The 15072-nt window shown below is 31.5% G+C and overlaps 1 protein-coding gene across 1 annotated transcript in view; it reads left to right on the plus strand.

Annotated features, from left to right (window-relative positions):
• CSN4 (COP9 signalosome subunit 4) overlaps positions 1-15072 on the plus strand; it is a 64743-nt gene that overhangs the window by 12295 nt on the left and 37376 nt on the right. Inside the window, exon 3 of the mRNA XM_067275409.1 lies at positions 6776-6927. Within this exon, the coding sequence (XP_067131510.1) occupies positions 6776-6927 (152 nt within the window). The remainder of the gene's footprint in view (positions 1-6775; positions 6928-15072) is intronic.

The following is a 15072-nucleotide window of genomic DNA, read 5'->3' on the forward strand; positions in this document are numbered from 1 at the left end:
ATTTTATGATGGAATCATGGAGGATAAAAATGTAGCCATGGTACAGTTTTAAAATCCATGCTCAAAGGCAAATCTATATTGGCTATTGATCACCTCTTGATATGAGGTGGGACAAACAAATGAGTTAATGTGTAGCAGAATTAATTGAGAAGAGTGGGTTGGACTTTGTCTATCCAATCAGATGATTGGATGGACCAAAAAAAAAGACTTGATACAGCTGTGTAGAAAAAGAGAGACTTGATAAGGCTGTTTTGACTATTGTCACATGAACTCTGGAACTGTCTCTGTCAATTATTCCATGGCTCTATCCAATACTTTATGGTACAGGCTAAATTGATTTTGGAAGTGACAGAAGAGCATTTTATTTCCTTACTAGATATCATGAGATATTGACAGATCCCCATATATCCTAATTCAAAGTACCTCACCACATTTGTAATGCACCAAGGAAGGGTCAGTGGAGGGTCATATCCTTTAGCTTAAAAAATTTAGGAGCAACCTTCCAGAAAATTATTGATCAGATTTTGGCACCACATTTCCATTATTCATTAGTCTTTATTGATATCATGGCTGTTTTCTAAAAAATCAGGAAATATCATGTGACTAATCTTGATGTGATATTACATGAGCTCCAAAAATCTGACTTCACTGTAAATTTCCAGAAGTGCCAGTTTGCACACACTCAGACAAAATTTTTAGTACATATTGTGGGCTTGGGGAAACACTCATGTGATCATGACCAAAGTACTTCAATAGCCAATTTAGCTCAGAAGCTTCTGCAAATATTTTGCAGAAGCAGCCCTCCCTTTGACAGAACTTACGAAATAGCATTTATCAAATGTGATATCATAAACTCTGCCTTCAAAAGACACTTATGAAATACTTGTTATGAGTGGTACCTGTTCTTTTTTCCCTGACCTGGAAAAGCCATTTGTGGTGTTCATGGATGCTTTGGAGCATTCTATAGGAGCGTGTTTAGCACAGATATCAGAACAGGGCACCTAACTTGTTTTGAAGTAGAATGTTAAGGGTGCAATTAGAGTGGACAATGAGAAGTTTTTGTTATGGTGTGGAGTTTCAAAACGTTTCACCAATGATTGTATGGTGAACTTTCACGGTATCCACTGATCACAACCCACTGAGGTGCCTGACACTGTAAACTGTTAAATTGGCAAGGTAGATATTGGCACTTCAGCAATATGAGATGCAAATTATACATTAGATAGTGTTGAACACAAATGCTGATGAATTCTCTTGGTTTAAAACTAGTCTTCATTGCAACCATAGTCTCAAACAGATTAGCTACATGGAAGGGGATGTCCATACATTTGTTACTCTGAAGATTTTTGTATTTTACTCATTTTTAGTGGGTATGTTAGGCTGATAAATAGATTGTAGTTTCTGGTGGCATTCTCCAGGAATCAGAGTCAGACAACATTTATTGTACACAGTCAAATATAGCAAATATAGATTATATTCATCAGTTTCAGTTGGGCATGGAAGATATATTTTTTGCAGATTGTCTGGCATGTTGGTCTATCTGGGGAGACCATAAAATCAAATATTTCTGTTTGGTAAAAACTGGCATTCCAGTTTATCCTGGAGAATGACAGCATGCCAGTTTAAGTGAGGTTATACATCTCTCTAGAGGGTGCATTAAAAAAATGAATGAGTTTTTATTCTAAATCTGTGAAACTGTCAGCATTACATCAAACACTATGATTATATGTTTAATTTCTGCATTTTGTCTTTTTTTTAATAATATAAAATATTTGTGGAATGCTGGAAGTGCTTTTTAATGTTTGTTTTATTGTAATTTTGATTCAAAAATGCAAGAAATAAACACATTAAATTTCAGAAACTCACTGTAAATTATCTCAATTTACACTATTAACATCTACTTACTATTAACTATTACCATTCACTTATACTATTAACATCTGCTTTGTGTGAAATTTGAGAGGAAAACATTATTTTTAAGGTCAGGGTAGACTGTCAGTGCAGTCCACACTGACTGACTACTGATTACAATGTTGTTATTTTATTGTACTCAGAAGAATGTTTTTAACATTTAATTAACAATAAGTTTTGTTACATTGGATTAATTTTATTTTTTAGTTGCAGTTTAGCTGGCAGGCTGGTCTCTGTCAGTTATATGCAGCATGCCAGTCAGTTTGCAGAAATACAGTATCATTTTGCGCATCGTTATCTTCCTTGTAGTGTACAAATGTGTTAGAGTCGCAAATGGTTATACCCTTTTGTTTTTGCTTTTAACTGTAGGGTGTCACATAGTTTTCTTGTCATTGTATGTACAGTGGTGTCTAAAATTAAAGTCTGAGCTATAATTTTAGATATATTATCAAAATAACAAAATAAAATAATACAAATGTTTTTGTGATGTACAAAGTAAGTTGATGAACATAATGCATTCTGAAATTTGCCTATTGGGAAGCAGAAAGCCAACAAATATACAAAATAAATTGTCTATAACCAAACTTACAATATGATGGGTATTTCTCATTCTCAGAGATAGCAAAAAAGATTTTTATTGCGTGTGATTGTTACCCTATGCATCACCCTTGTTTATCTAACTCAAATCAAGCTTGGGTTGTGAGGGCATTGAATATCTGTCCTAGGGTTTCTTGGTTGTGGTGACAGTTCAGTGAGACTGTTGTTTTAAGAAGGCCTGGTCAGGTTGTCCCAGGACCACAGTGCCAAGGAAAGACTTATTTAGCTTTAATCATGAGGTATTACAGAATATGCTGCAGAGAGCTCAGGCACTGTCTTCAGAGCTCTCTCCAGCCACTGGGATAAATATGTCAAGACAAACTGTATACTGTAGACTGCATGATGTATGCCTTTATGCCAGACCTGTGGTTTGTATACCTCTTATCTCCTCTCACAGAAGACATTGTATGAACTTCTGTATTCATAGTGACAAGATAATTAGAGTCATATTCTGTGTACAGATGAGTCAAGATTCTGTTTACAGTTTGATTCTCATCATTTCATCTGGAGGGAACAAGGAACCCATTATCTCACTTCTAACATCAAAGAATGAGATGACACTTTTGGAGACAGTGGTTTATTGGTGTGGGAAGGCATTATATAAATGGCTGAACACTTTGAGTGAAGAACTTTGAATGCTTTATGGTACAGGGTCCTCACTATTTTTAATGGATGATGATGTTTGATCTCCTAGAGTTTGTTTTATTGATGATATTCCACAAAGTGATGATATTCATAGGATGGACTGGTCAGCCAGATCTCCAGACTTGAACCGTATAGAGAACCGTATAGAGAATGCTTGGGACTACCTGGGAAGGCAAGTTGCAAATCATCTACTCTCATCCACAACTCTACAAATTAAATATAAATTCGATTATTAAAATTTAAAATTCGATTTTTAATTCGATTATTATCTACAAATTAAGAATGACCTCATTGAAGACGTGCATTGGCTCAGTTGGTGATGCACTAAAAAGATTTGCAGATGTATTTGATGAAGTAATTTCATTCCGATAAAAAATTGATAAACCAACAAGGCTGTTGGAGCAGTGTAGTTTTCAATGTGACTTTGCACTTCTTATTGATGTAAATGGTCATCTAAATAAACTAAGAAGTTGCTGTGAAAAAAACTAATTTGTTTTCCAATTAACTAATATTGGTCAGACTTTAAAATGAAATTTTTCCATACAACTTGAAAGTCAAAGTAAGTCAATCAAGCAAATACTATAATAGTCTTGTTTGTTTGTTTTTAAGTTATGGCAACACTTTTGGGTGATCTGCCTAGGGGGATGCCTTCCAGGTGGTCTTTTTTAAGGGGAACTGGCTCCTATTTAGGTGTTACAGACGTGAGGAAAACCCAGAAAACTCCACGTGGCCAGCCTGTCCGAGCGATGCGAACCCACGACCGAACTCCTAGTGTTCAGGGAAATGAAAACCTCTTGGCCACTGGTGGGCCCCTATGATAGTCAAAACTTTGTTCATTTTCTTTGCTGAAGTAGGATAAAAGCAAGTTTCAGAGATGAAAATGAACTGTACTCATTAAATTGGAATACCTTGAAATTCTTTTGATCAGAGATTTACAGAATCTATATATAATTATTTTAGAACTGTTTGGAAATCCATATATTGTACTGTACATGATGATATAGTTCTGAAGACTTCCATCTGGAATGTGCTGATTTGCAAATATCGGATTCTCACAAAACACAATTCAAGGACTCTGACCTGCTAAACTTTTATAAATTATTACCATCAGAATAGTTTGAGAATCTGAAGAGAAATGCTGCTGTGAGTACAACAATGATTGAAAGTGCATACAGGTATTTTCAATGATGAATTTCAATAAATCAAAAAAACCACTGTTAAAAGTGCATTAATTATGTAAATACTGATAAAATCAAAACTCCAACTCCAAAAATTAGTGAGAATTTAATTAAAAATGAATAAACATTTTTGATAACTTTAAGCTACTTTAATTAAGTTAATTAATCATAGTATCTAGATCATCCATGCTAAATAGTTCTTTCAAATATTACAGTTTGCAAATGAATGGAGATTGGGCATAATTTAAGTAGTTTAATGTATCATAAGTCAAATTGAATGGCAGATAGTGCTGTAAAAACTGATAAAAATATTTTGAGATAAAATATAGACTTAAGCCGAAATGAACCGAAAGCCACACAAGTGAACTGAGTGAATATGCTCAAGAGGGCAACAATTCATTATAATAGCTATTGTTTCAAGTAATGTGTGCTAGAATATTTTTGAGCTTTGATTATTTGGTATGAAATACAGTAGACTTTGATTGTTGTAATCAGAGTTAGATTATAGTTGTTATTATAAAAAAGTAGTTTAAATTGCTGGTGTTACACTAACTGTTGTTAAGGTCGATAACAGCATACAGTACTGTACAAATTATATATTAATTGATAAATTTTTACGCTATACATTTTTTAACTCTTTCAACATGTCCTTTTAATGTTAGATAAAATTCTGGTTTCATTGACTCTAAATGTTGTCTTACCTTATTTAATGTTACTAGTTTAGGCAAGTCCTATAATGAGTACAATAGTGAAGTCTATTATATGTAGAATTAAGAGAGAGTTGTTATATCTTAGATTCTTTGATCTGAAAGTTTTCATCACATTTTATGCAGTCAATGCAATAATATAGAAATATAAGTTCTTGTATAATAATGTAATGAGAAATTACTATAGAAATAAATGTAATAAATATGTTAAAGTATTGTGCCATAAACACATTTTAAAATTCAGATGCATATTTGGTTTCATCCTGTTGACATTTATGGATGTAGTTTATAATTTTAGAAATTAAAGAATGCACTATTCTTACACGTAAAGTGATAAAATAATAATTATATTTACGTAAAGTTTAATAAGTGATTTATCATCAGATGTAAAACCCTTAAGAGAAAACAATTCATTCTATTTTTTTCTATGTGAAAAATTATTATTGAGTAAAATAGTTCAGTTCAAACTTCATGGTTCTCTACAAAATATATTTTGTTCACTTATTGTAATCACATTAGGACTTGCTGAAACTGATAATGTTAATATGTATATATATAATTATTTAATCAATTTATTTTTTCAACAGTTGTTACACTGAAGATGATCTTGCCAAAAAATAATTTGATTGTTGTTTGTAGATTCTCTTTTGAGTTTAATAAAAAAATTAAATAAAATATTTTGTAAATGAAATGAACAATAATTATACGAGGTTAACTTAAGTTCGAATGTATAAAAATTAAATAACTTTTGATTAATTATTTAATTTTCCAAAATTTCAGTTATTCCAATTAATTAATTAATTAGTCTCATTAAACATATCAAAGTTGGATTATGTTTTGGTTAGAAATAAAGTAATTTTTAACTAAATTATAGAAACTTGTGATAACAAGTAAGATGGTAGCTTAATTGTGTGCTTTTAGGACAAATTTCAGAATTTTATTAATTAAAAAGTTTATTAATATTTCGTGTATTAAAAAAACGCAGATTTTAATTCAAAAATCAATCGTATTTAAAACATTAATGATTTTAAACATTGAAGATGAATGAGCATTATTTTTGTTCATTTTATCATATTTAATGTAAAATTTTATTTTAAATTATACTATTTAAGAATGTAGCTGAATTTTCAAGCTTTAATTTAAATCAAGTATTCTCAAAATTAAATTTTGATGAAGATAGGCAATTGTAATACCGTATGCTTTGTTGTATATATATGTAAGGGTGACTCCACATACTCACTACTCACTGATTGCCAAATAATTTCCTTTTGCCAAAGTGTTTGTCATATAGCAAGCACACATGCACACATGATTACTTTCCATTGATTATTCACTGGTTCGTTATAGTAATTACAAACGTTTGTTTGAGATTTGTCCTTTTTTGATTTGACATAGTATACTGCAGGGAATGGGGAGTAGCAAATACTAAATATTTGCCATTCATGAATAAATCATTCACACCACTCAATATTGGCCAAATGTTTGCTTAGCATTCAGTGAATACTGAATGTATGGAGCCACATTAATAAATGTATTCTGTGTATTAATGAATATATTGAGGCAATTTGATGATTGTCAATAGCTGCAGATTAACAGTTTATTGTTTAGTGTTTAGTTTAAAGTTATTCACTCTTAAAATTTGATTCAAATTTGTATATTCACAATAAGTAAACTTCTTTTATATTAAAGTAATATTATTAGTAAAAGTAAAAATAATAAATTTAATTTTTATTTTAGTTGTCAATGAAAATGTGAGTTTAGTAATTTCTAGACAGTTACTGACTGACGTTGGCAATCATCTGACTAGATTAACTGATGACATTTCGAAAACAGTTTCACACTTTACTCTGGACAGAGTACAACCAAGAGTTGTTTCTTTTGAAGAGCAGGTAATTATTAAATTGTAAAAGTACAGTAAACCACAGCTTAAATAACAAATAACCATTCCCTTTCTTCTAAAAACTGGTTGTATGTAATGAACAGCACACCCAAGCGTACCCAAAACCATTGTTTGATTGCTTAAAGTTGTTCTGTTCAATATTCTTTAATATATACCTGATGATATTTGTAGGTTATGGATGAAAATGTCCATATTATTAAATAGTTTTACTGGTTCCAGGTATATTTGGTTTATGTTTGCTTAATTAACCTTTATAAATCCTGTACAAAAATTTAATTTAACAGTGGAAATATTCTGACAAACATTTTTGATCAATACTGATCTTCAAGTCATTTATGTTCTACAAATGGAATGCATTGAAGAAGATCAGTATTGATTGAAAACATTCATCAGAATATTTTTAATGTTAAATTAGATTTTTTGTTTTGTGTTATTTAAGTTGTGGTTTATTGTAGTACTATGCAGTTAATAGAATTTAAGTTGTAAAAGTGTAATACTTATGTTAGTGTAATAGTTGTTATGTAACGTAACAATTATTAGAAATAACAATTTGTAACCAGTTCAAACACTGTTATTCGTTAGAAATGATCACATCCACGGATTTCAAAAGTACTAGCCAATCAACCACTTTATTTTACCCAGTTGTTGATTGGCTAATATTTTTGGAATCTGTAGATCATTTCTAGAGAGTAACCGTGTTTGAACCAATTACAAATTGATATTTGAAAAATTGAACAGAAGCGGATAGTTAAATTATTAGAAATAAATTTTTCTTTCTAGAAACCAAAGTTTATTTTATAAAACGAACATATCTTGCTATCTTAGGCTGTTTTCAGCTTGTAGATACAAATGTTTGAAAAATGGGACATTGTTGGAAATTTACTACAAATGAAAAAATATTTAATATACAAATAAACTTTGGTTTCCAGAAAAAGCAGTTTTATTTCTAATAATTTATGCTACAGAATAAACACACTCAGATATGGAAGTGGCAGTTAACAGCAGAACCTTTGATATCATTTTCTGCAGTTTTCCCTGAAGGGATAGCCAGCATCATGTTGAAATAGAGTAACAAAATTACTTTATATTTTTTATTAATAGTTTACTTGAATTGGCAAGTATTTGGATATATGCCAAACAATATTGTAATGCATTGGGCTATTTTTTGGCTACATTAATAATTAAATTTTCCATAGTGGATGAGTATATAGGCTATTGCCCCAGTTGACACTGTGTAGTAACTGTTGATGGTTATATCAATAATTAAATGTGTCTGGAAGCAAAGAATCACTTGGAGTCCATGTAGCATAACTGGCAATGCATTCACACAGTAAGGGAGAATTGTGAGTTCAAGTCCCACTCCAGGTCAATTCTTTTCTTCCAGAATATTATAAATTTTTTAGTAAATATTAATTTATTATAATTATTAATTTAACCAAAAAATAGCCTGATGCATTACAGTATCATTTGGCATTAACTAATAATGTCAGGTAATATTTACCTGTATGTGGATATTTATATTTTAAAATAATTTTGGTAAATAGAGATTAAAATCTATACTGATCAAAACAATTAGGAGACCAGTGAACGTTGGTGACATAATGTAAGCCAATCATATGATATACTTACTACACATGGAGTATATGTGCAGATCAGAGAGATGCATATCTGTATGGAAATGAATACACGAGACAGCAGATTATGCAATCAATCAATTTGTGTATAAATGATGTTGCTGCAGAACCTTTCTCATTAAACTGCAAATTGCCTTTACTGGTACAAAAATCTGTTGGTTTTATCCAGCAGTTGATTTCAATGATGTATCACCAGCATAATTTACTCAAATCAATGGCATGGAGTGTAATTGGAAGACTGGAAGCTGGCCAGATATAGAGGGTTGTAGTAGAAGCTATGGATGTCATTTTCTTATTGTGGATCTATTTCCATCGTACAAGATATATTTGAAGATGGCAAGGTCAGGGATGTCTGAGCAACAACATCAAGAGATGACTGTTACCATACTATTAAGTATCTATTGGAACAGGTTGTACAGTACTACAAATCTTCACCTGGAAACAGGACTTAGGATATCAGGTCAAACCACTCAAAACTTCCTTCTCCAAGGTGGCCTTTATGCATATAGACCAATGATTTATGTCCCTTTAAGTGTATGATAATGTGTACTTACAGAAACTGGGCAGCAGGGCTAAGGAAACATAGGGGCAGAGGGGGCACATGCCCATGGTGCTGAGATGATGGGACACCAAAATTCCAAAATTACAAGGGAAACTAATAAATTCATAGAAAATTGACACACGAGTATGAAAAATTATATTATTACATGTATTTATAATATGCATTATATTAATGAAAAGTGTTTTTTATTATGTAAAAACAACAAATGTTTTTGAACAGCTTGACTGTCCTGCTTCGGGTAAGTTATACATGTTCAATTTAGAATGTTTATCCTATCGCATTATAAAATATAAAATTTAAATTTTGTAAATTTCAAAAAATATTTGAAATTTGAATTCAATTTGAATGTGTAATGCGACAGAATAAACATTCTAAATTGAACATGTATAAATGACCTGAAGCAGGACAGTCAAGCTGTTCAAAATGTTCATCATTTTTAAGATAATACTGGAATAAAACTAACTGTAAGATTACTTAGGTGATTAATACAGTGGTGCCTCATATAACGTACGCCTCGAATAACAGACGCTGCGAACAACGGACTTTCTGGCATAATTGGTGACTGCTCCATGGGTGCATTCTTTAATAGCAGTTGCTCTGCGTCTCCCCTACTACGGGAGTGTGCTGCTGTTTGTAGACATTTAGGAACGACGGTGAAAGAAAGAAAGATGGCGGCACCCGCACTATCGATAGTATCGTGATAGAGGAATCTAAAATTCTAAAATATGAGCTTTAAAAGGCAAAAGAAGGGTCCCAGTTGTAAAATTTAACCATAAAACGGATTATTTGTTGAAAGAGCAATCAAAATAGCCTCGAAAAAAAATTCGTAAAGACACTTACATCACCGCGTGCGCTAACTCGCGCTTTCACAATTTCTAAATTTTCATTCATAAAACCACATAATGGACCTGGAAACAAAACTATCTGAGCCATGGAGGACACCATGTTGCTTTCCACCATAAACTACTGCTACGAGTGGCCGTTTTTGCCGTTTGATGGCGTGCACTCCTACCGGAATTTAGGAATGTGTTCCGCAGGAATTTTTAAACGGATGTAGCTCGCGCAGAGTTGCGCGGAGGAATAAAAGAACGCACCCCATGTTCATTTTTTATGATACAGTACGGTTATTTTATGCTGCGGAACGGATTAGAATTTTTAACATGTATTTCTATGGGAAAATGCGTTTCGTATAACGGACGTTTCACTTAATGGATGTGCACCTGGAATGGATTAAGTACGTTATATGAGGCACCACTGTATTTACATTTTTTCCAGTTTTTATTTGTTTCTCTTTTAGTAGTTTTTTTATAATGTTTAAATTTTCAACAGAATAATGAAAGGCTTATCCAAAAGGTGTCATATTTAAGTTTGTCCCTGGTACTGGGCAGAGGATCATTTGTGATTGGGGATATAACAAGTGGAGTCCAGTTCTCTTTACCAATGAGTCCAGATTTGCTCTGCAGTCAGGCAATTTACAAAGTTTCATCAGAAGAAAATTAGGCACATGAATTTATCCAGCATTTGTGCAGGGTAAATTCATGCTACTACATGACAATTACAGATACTTTTTCAATATGGTAAATTGAGATATGCCCTTTAACTATTTACAAGCTAATTAGTTTGGAGTGTTGCTTCTGCATCTGAAAGTGTTTATTCTGTGATTTACAGTATGGTGCCAAATTTAACTAAATGTAAAGATTTAACAAAAATTATATTTCTTGAATTTCTTTCATGTCTGGTGGTTGTCTGTTAGTTTTATTAATGGCCATCAACATCTATTGTAAATAGTTATTATACACAGAATAGGAAATATAGCCTGATTAGGAAATCATCAACATTTAGGGCTGTTTCACACTATCTTGTCTCTTCAATGTAGCATTCTGTAGCGCCAATTATATTGTTTCCTACGCCCTGGTTGTGCCACTGGCAGGTACAGGGCATGTAAAATAAATCTTTACGTCAATAAACCAACAATACAATACAATACAACAATACACTATGACCGACTGGTCCGACTCCAAGTTGTGTTGCCATGGCAACAGTAGTCGGCCAACCGACTGGTCGTTCCAGTTGGACAGATTTAAAAAGTTAAATACAGTAGAGACTCGTTAATCGGAACCCCGGTAATTGGAATCGCCGGTAATCAGAACGATTTTCAGTCTGACTGTGTCGTGCCGAATCGAACGTTTTTGATACTAGATTTACTTCTAAAGTATAATTTTTATGTTTTTATATTCTTCAATATATTTATTTTGTTTGTACAAAATAAAGAAATAATTTTTAACGATACAATAGCCTCGATTATTATTATAAAAATTTTGTTGGGCTTAAAATCGACAAAAATTCAACACGAAGCGACACGCAACGGAGAAAAATTCAACACGAAGCGACACACAACAGAGAAAAATTTGAACATCAGACAGGTTAATATATTTATTCGTACATAATCGGTAATCGGAACAAATCACTAATCTGAACAACCCCAGTCCCCAATTGATTCCGATTTTCGGTTCTCTACTGTATTTGTAGTCGGATTGGAGCAGTCTGTGAGCTATAGCCAATGAGAGCTTCAAAGCTATAGCCAATCAAAGTTTGGATTTATCCAACCTACGTCGAAGCTAGAAAATGACGGATTGTTGATTAAAAGTGTAATATACTTTTTCTCCCAAATTTTAAAAATTTACTATCGAAACATTTATCAAAGAGGTTCGTTAACTGTCTATAACCTCTGTTCTGTTTATAAAACATTCGGATAGATATCATTGCCAAAAATAAGGCCTGACGATAAATAGTAGCATATCCAGAACTACAATTTCTGGATACAAATGAAATATGTTTTAAAACAATTCGAAATGCACAATCGCTTTCCATGATGGCCATGTTTTAAGTTTACGTTGAAAAACTTACAATGATTGGCTACCATTTTGATCTGCAACACGCGTTCCAATTGGTCCTTACGAGTTGGCCACCGACATATAATCATACTCAGTGTGAATGCTTTTACTACTAGTCAGTCCGATTATAGGATCGGACCAGTCGGTCAAGTCGGTTATAGTGTAAAACAGCCCTTATTGGTTTATGTTAACTGGGGAATGCATTTTGGACCTTCTTATCCCTCATCGGCCCCTATACAATTTTTTTGCTTTTTAATTATTTTAAAGGAACATTTAACAATTTTGCAATTGTTATTATTTTGTCTATAAAAATTTATAGACTATAAATTGTAATCATGCTAATGCACACATGTATGTAGGAGAAACTAACAGAGAACTCAAAATTAGAATAAAAAGAATACATTGCTGTAATAAAATATAATAATGAGAATTATTAATACGTTGCAGAACATTGCAATAATAACAATTGCAAAATTGTTAAAGATTCCGTTAAAATAATTAAAAAGCAAAAAAATTGGTTTAAAAGAAGACTATGAACATATAGAAATTATAAAGTTAAAAGAAACAAAAAATTAATAATAATAATGACTTACAATTACATTGTTTTTGGTACCCTATTTTAAACACTAGAGGAGGGATATACAATTGAGTGAGTGTAGAAACAAGGGTGAAAGGGAGTAGGTATTTAATGGAAATGTACATTTGAATATGAAGCATTTATCAGCTTCTGCTGAATGTTTATCATTACTGTTAGTGAAAAATATTGATATAAATATGCAGCTCATGATTCATCAATTAGGTTCGGTAGTTTAAATACTCAGAACGATGAATAATTGTACAACATAAAACTTGGAAAAATCTATATACAATTTCAAGCAATATTTATAGCAGAAATGCTTACTAGATTAAAGATATTTGTTTATCATTTTGATAATGTTAAGTAATCTTACAACACATCAAAGACTGCATATCTAATCAATAAAACAAACTCACAACACCTTGTAAATGAGCAGCCAAATTTATTATCCTCTAACATTTTTGATCATGTTGAATGACCTTTCTCAAGAAAAAATTAAGAAAATCGAACACAGAAAATTTGCATTTTCAAACATAAAATACATTCGAAAATGCAAATTTTCTGTGTTTGATTTTCTTAATTTTTTTCTTGAGAAAGGTCATTCAACATGATCAAAAATGTTAGAGGATAATAAATTTGGTTGCTCATTTATAAGGTGTTGTGAGTTTGTTTTATCAAGTAATCTTAGATGCAGCAAGTTCATTCCATCTGTTACATTTAGTGAACATACTTAGAAGACAGAATTACATGTTAGTTATGTTGATACTATCATTCACAGATATCTGTAATTTTGAAAGTGATAATTACAAACAATAAATTCTTTAGGATGTAGATTGTTAAATTTGTTTTTACTCTTGTTAAATAGTCTTTAAGATATGTTATGATATAATCTCTCATTACAATCACTATAAGTGTACTTTGCAGACATCATCTCTGTTAAGTTCAATATACAATTAAACAAAATTGTAACACGTCTCAGGTGTGTTTATGTTATGTAGCGTTGATGCAGCTCTGTCACACGTGTCAGGTGTGTTATGTAACTGTAGACTTAAAAATGCAGGGTGAGATCGTCCTGCCTAGAAAGGGAGAAATTGTGTTTTCTCTTTGGTGTGTCCGGTCAGTGCTGACCAGAGTGTGTAGCTGTGTGGCTAGAAAAGAACCAGTGTTGTGTTTATGAATTAATTGTGGAGTGCCAGAATGTCACTCGCTTGTCGAGAAATTAAAGTTCAAATTTGTTGTTGTGTTATAAAGAATCTGCATACTGTTTTAGACCATGTAAACGGAATCATTTAAAAACATTTTACAATCTCAATTAACATTTTCTAGATAGAATGACTGGTTTGTTATTAAAAACCATATATTCAAAATATCCAAGCTTTATGGAAAGTGTGTATTTCTCTATACAGTATTCTTTAGCTGATATTTTATAGAAAAACATATTTTTTAATACAGTAGTTTAACAAAGTAATATGTGAAATAAGTCTTGAATTGAATTCCGAATACAATTGCTAGAATCTTAGAATCACAAGAAAGATATATTAAGTGTTAACAAAGAGATTATACATCTTGAATGTTGCTGATGCTGGAAGATACATTTCAGCATCATATACCAACACCACATATAACAAAACCTAAACATGTTTTTATATCATTAACAATAGTCAGTCAATTCTACAATTTACAGAAGTGTTACAGGCATTGTTAAGAATGTGTTGGAATTTATTTCTTGTTATTTTTTATTATAAATTTTTATCTGTATTTTTTTTTTTTAATCTCTTTTTCGCCATTTTCCATGCTAAATTGTAAATGTTAATACACATTATCATATTGTAAATATGTTATTGCATACAAAGAAGCTATTTGTTAACAACTATGTTAACTGTTTGGTGATTAGAAAGTGTTGTTTTAAAAATTTTAATCTTAATATGTTAGTTTGTTGATTTTATACAGTCATTCTATTATCTTTTGGAAATTAGTTGGGGTGTTTGGTTTGACTTTGTAATGCATTATAATTTTTCCCATTTAAAATAATGAGAAATTGGCCTGAAATTTGTTTCCCTTCATGACATCAGATTATCAGAAATGGATTATTAAGGTTAAGTGGAAATGCCTGTACTTTCAGAAGGGAGTTAATTAAATTTTGATATTTGACTGAATAATAATCTCCTATAATTGTTTTTCAAAAATGCCAGTAAAACAAATCTTATTACTGATGTGACAAAAACACACAAAAACATTTATTCAGTTCTACACAAGTTCTAACACAATTATATGTACAAAGAGATAATGTATAAATGTTATACAATGTGATTCATATAAGATCATCACTACAGTTCTATCCCCAAAACAAAAATGTTCTGGCTGATTAGAATCTTTGGGCTTTCCATACCCAAACATTTTGTGTAACTTTTATCGATTTATAAAATTTTCATTTAATCTATTGTTACAGTTAATAGTTTATTTTTTT

This window comes from Centruroides vittatus, unplaced genomic scaffold (genome assembly GCF_030686945.1).
Source record: "Centruroides vittatus isolate TY-2023 unplaced genomic scaffold, ASM3068694v2 contig_620, whole genome shotgun sequence".
In the NCBI taxonomy this organism is placed as follows: domain Eukaryota; kingdom Metazoa; phylum Arthropoda; class Arachnida; order Scorpiones; family Buthidae; genus Centruroides; species Centruroides vittatus.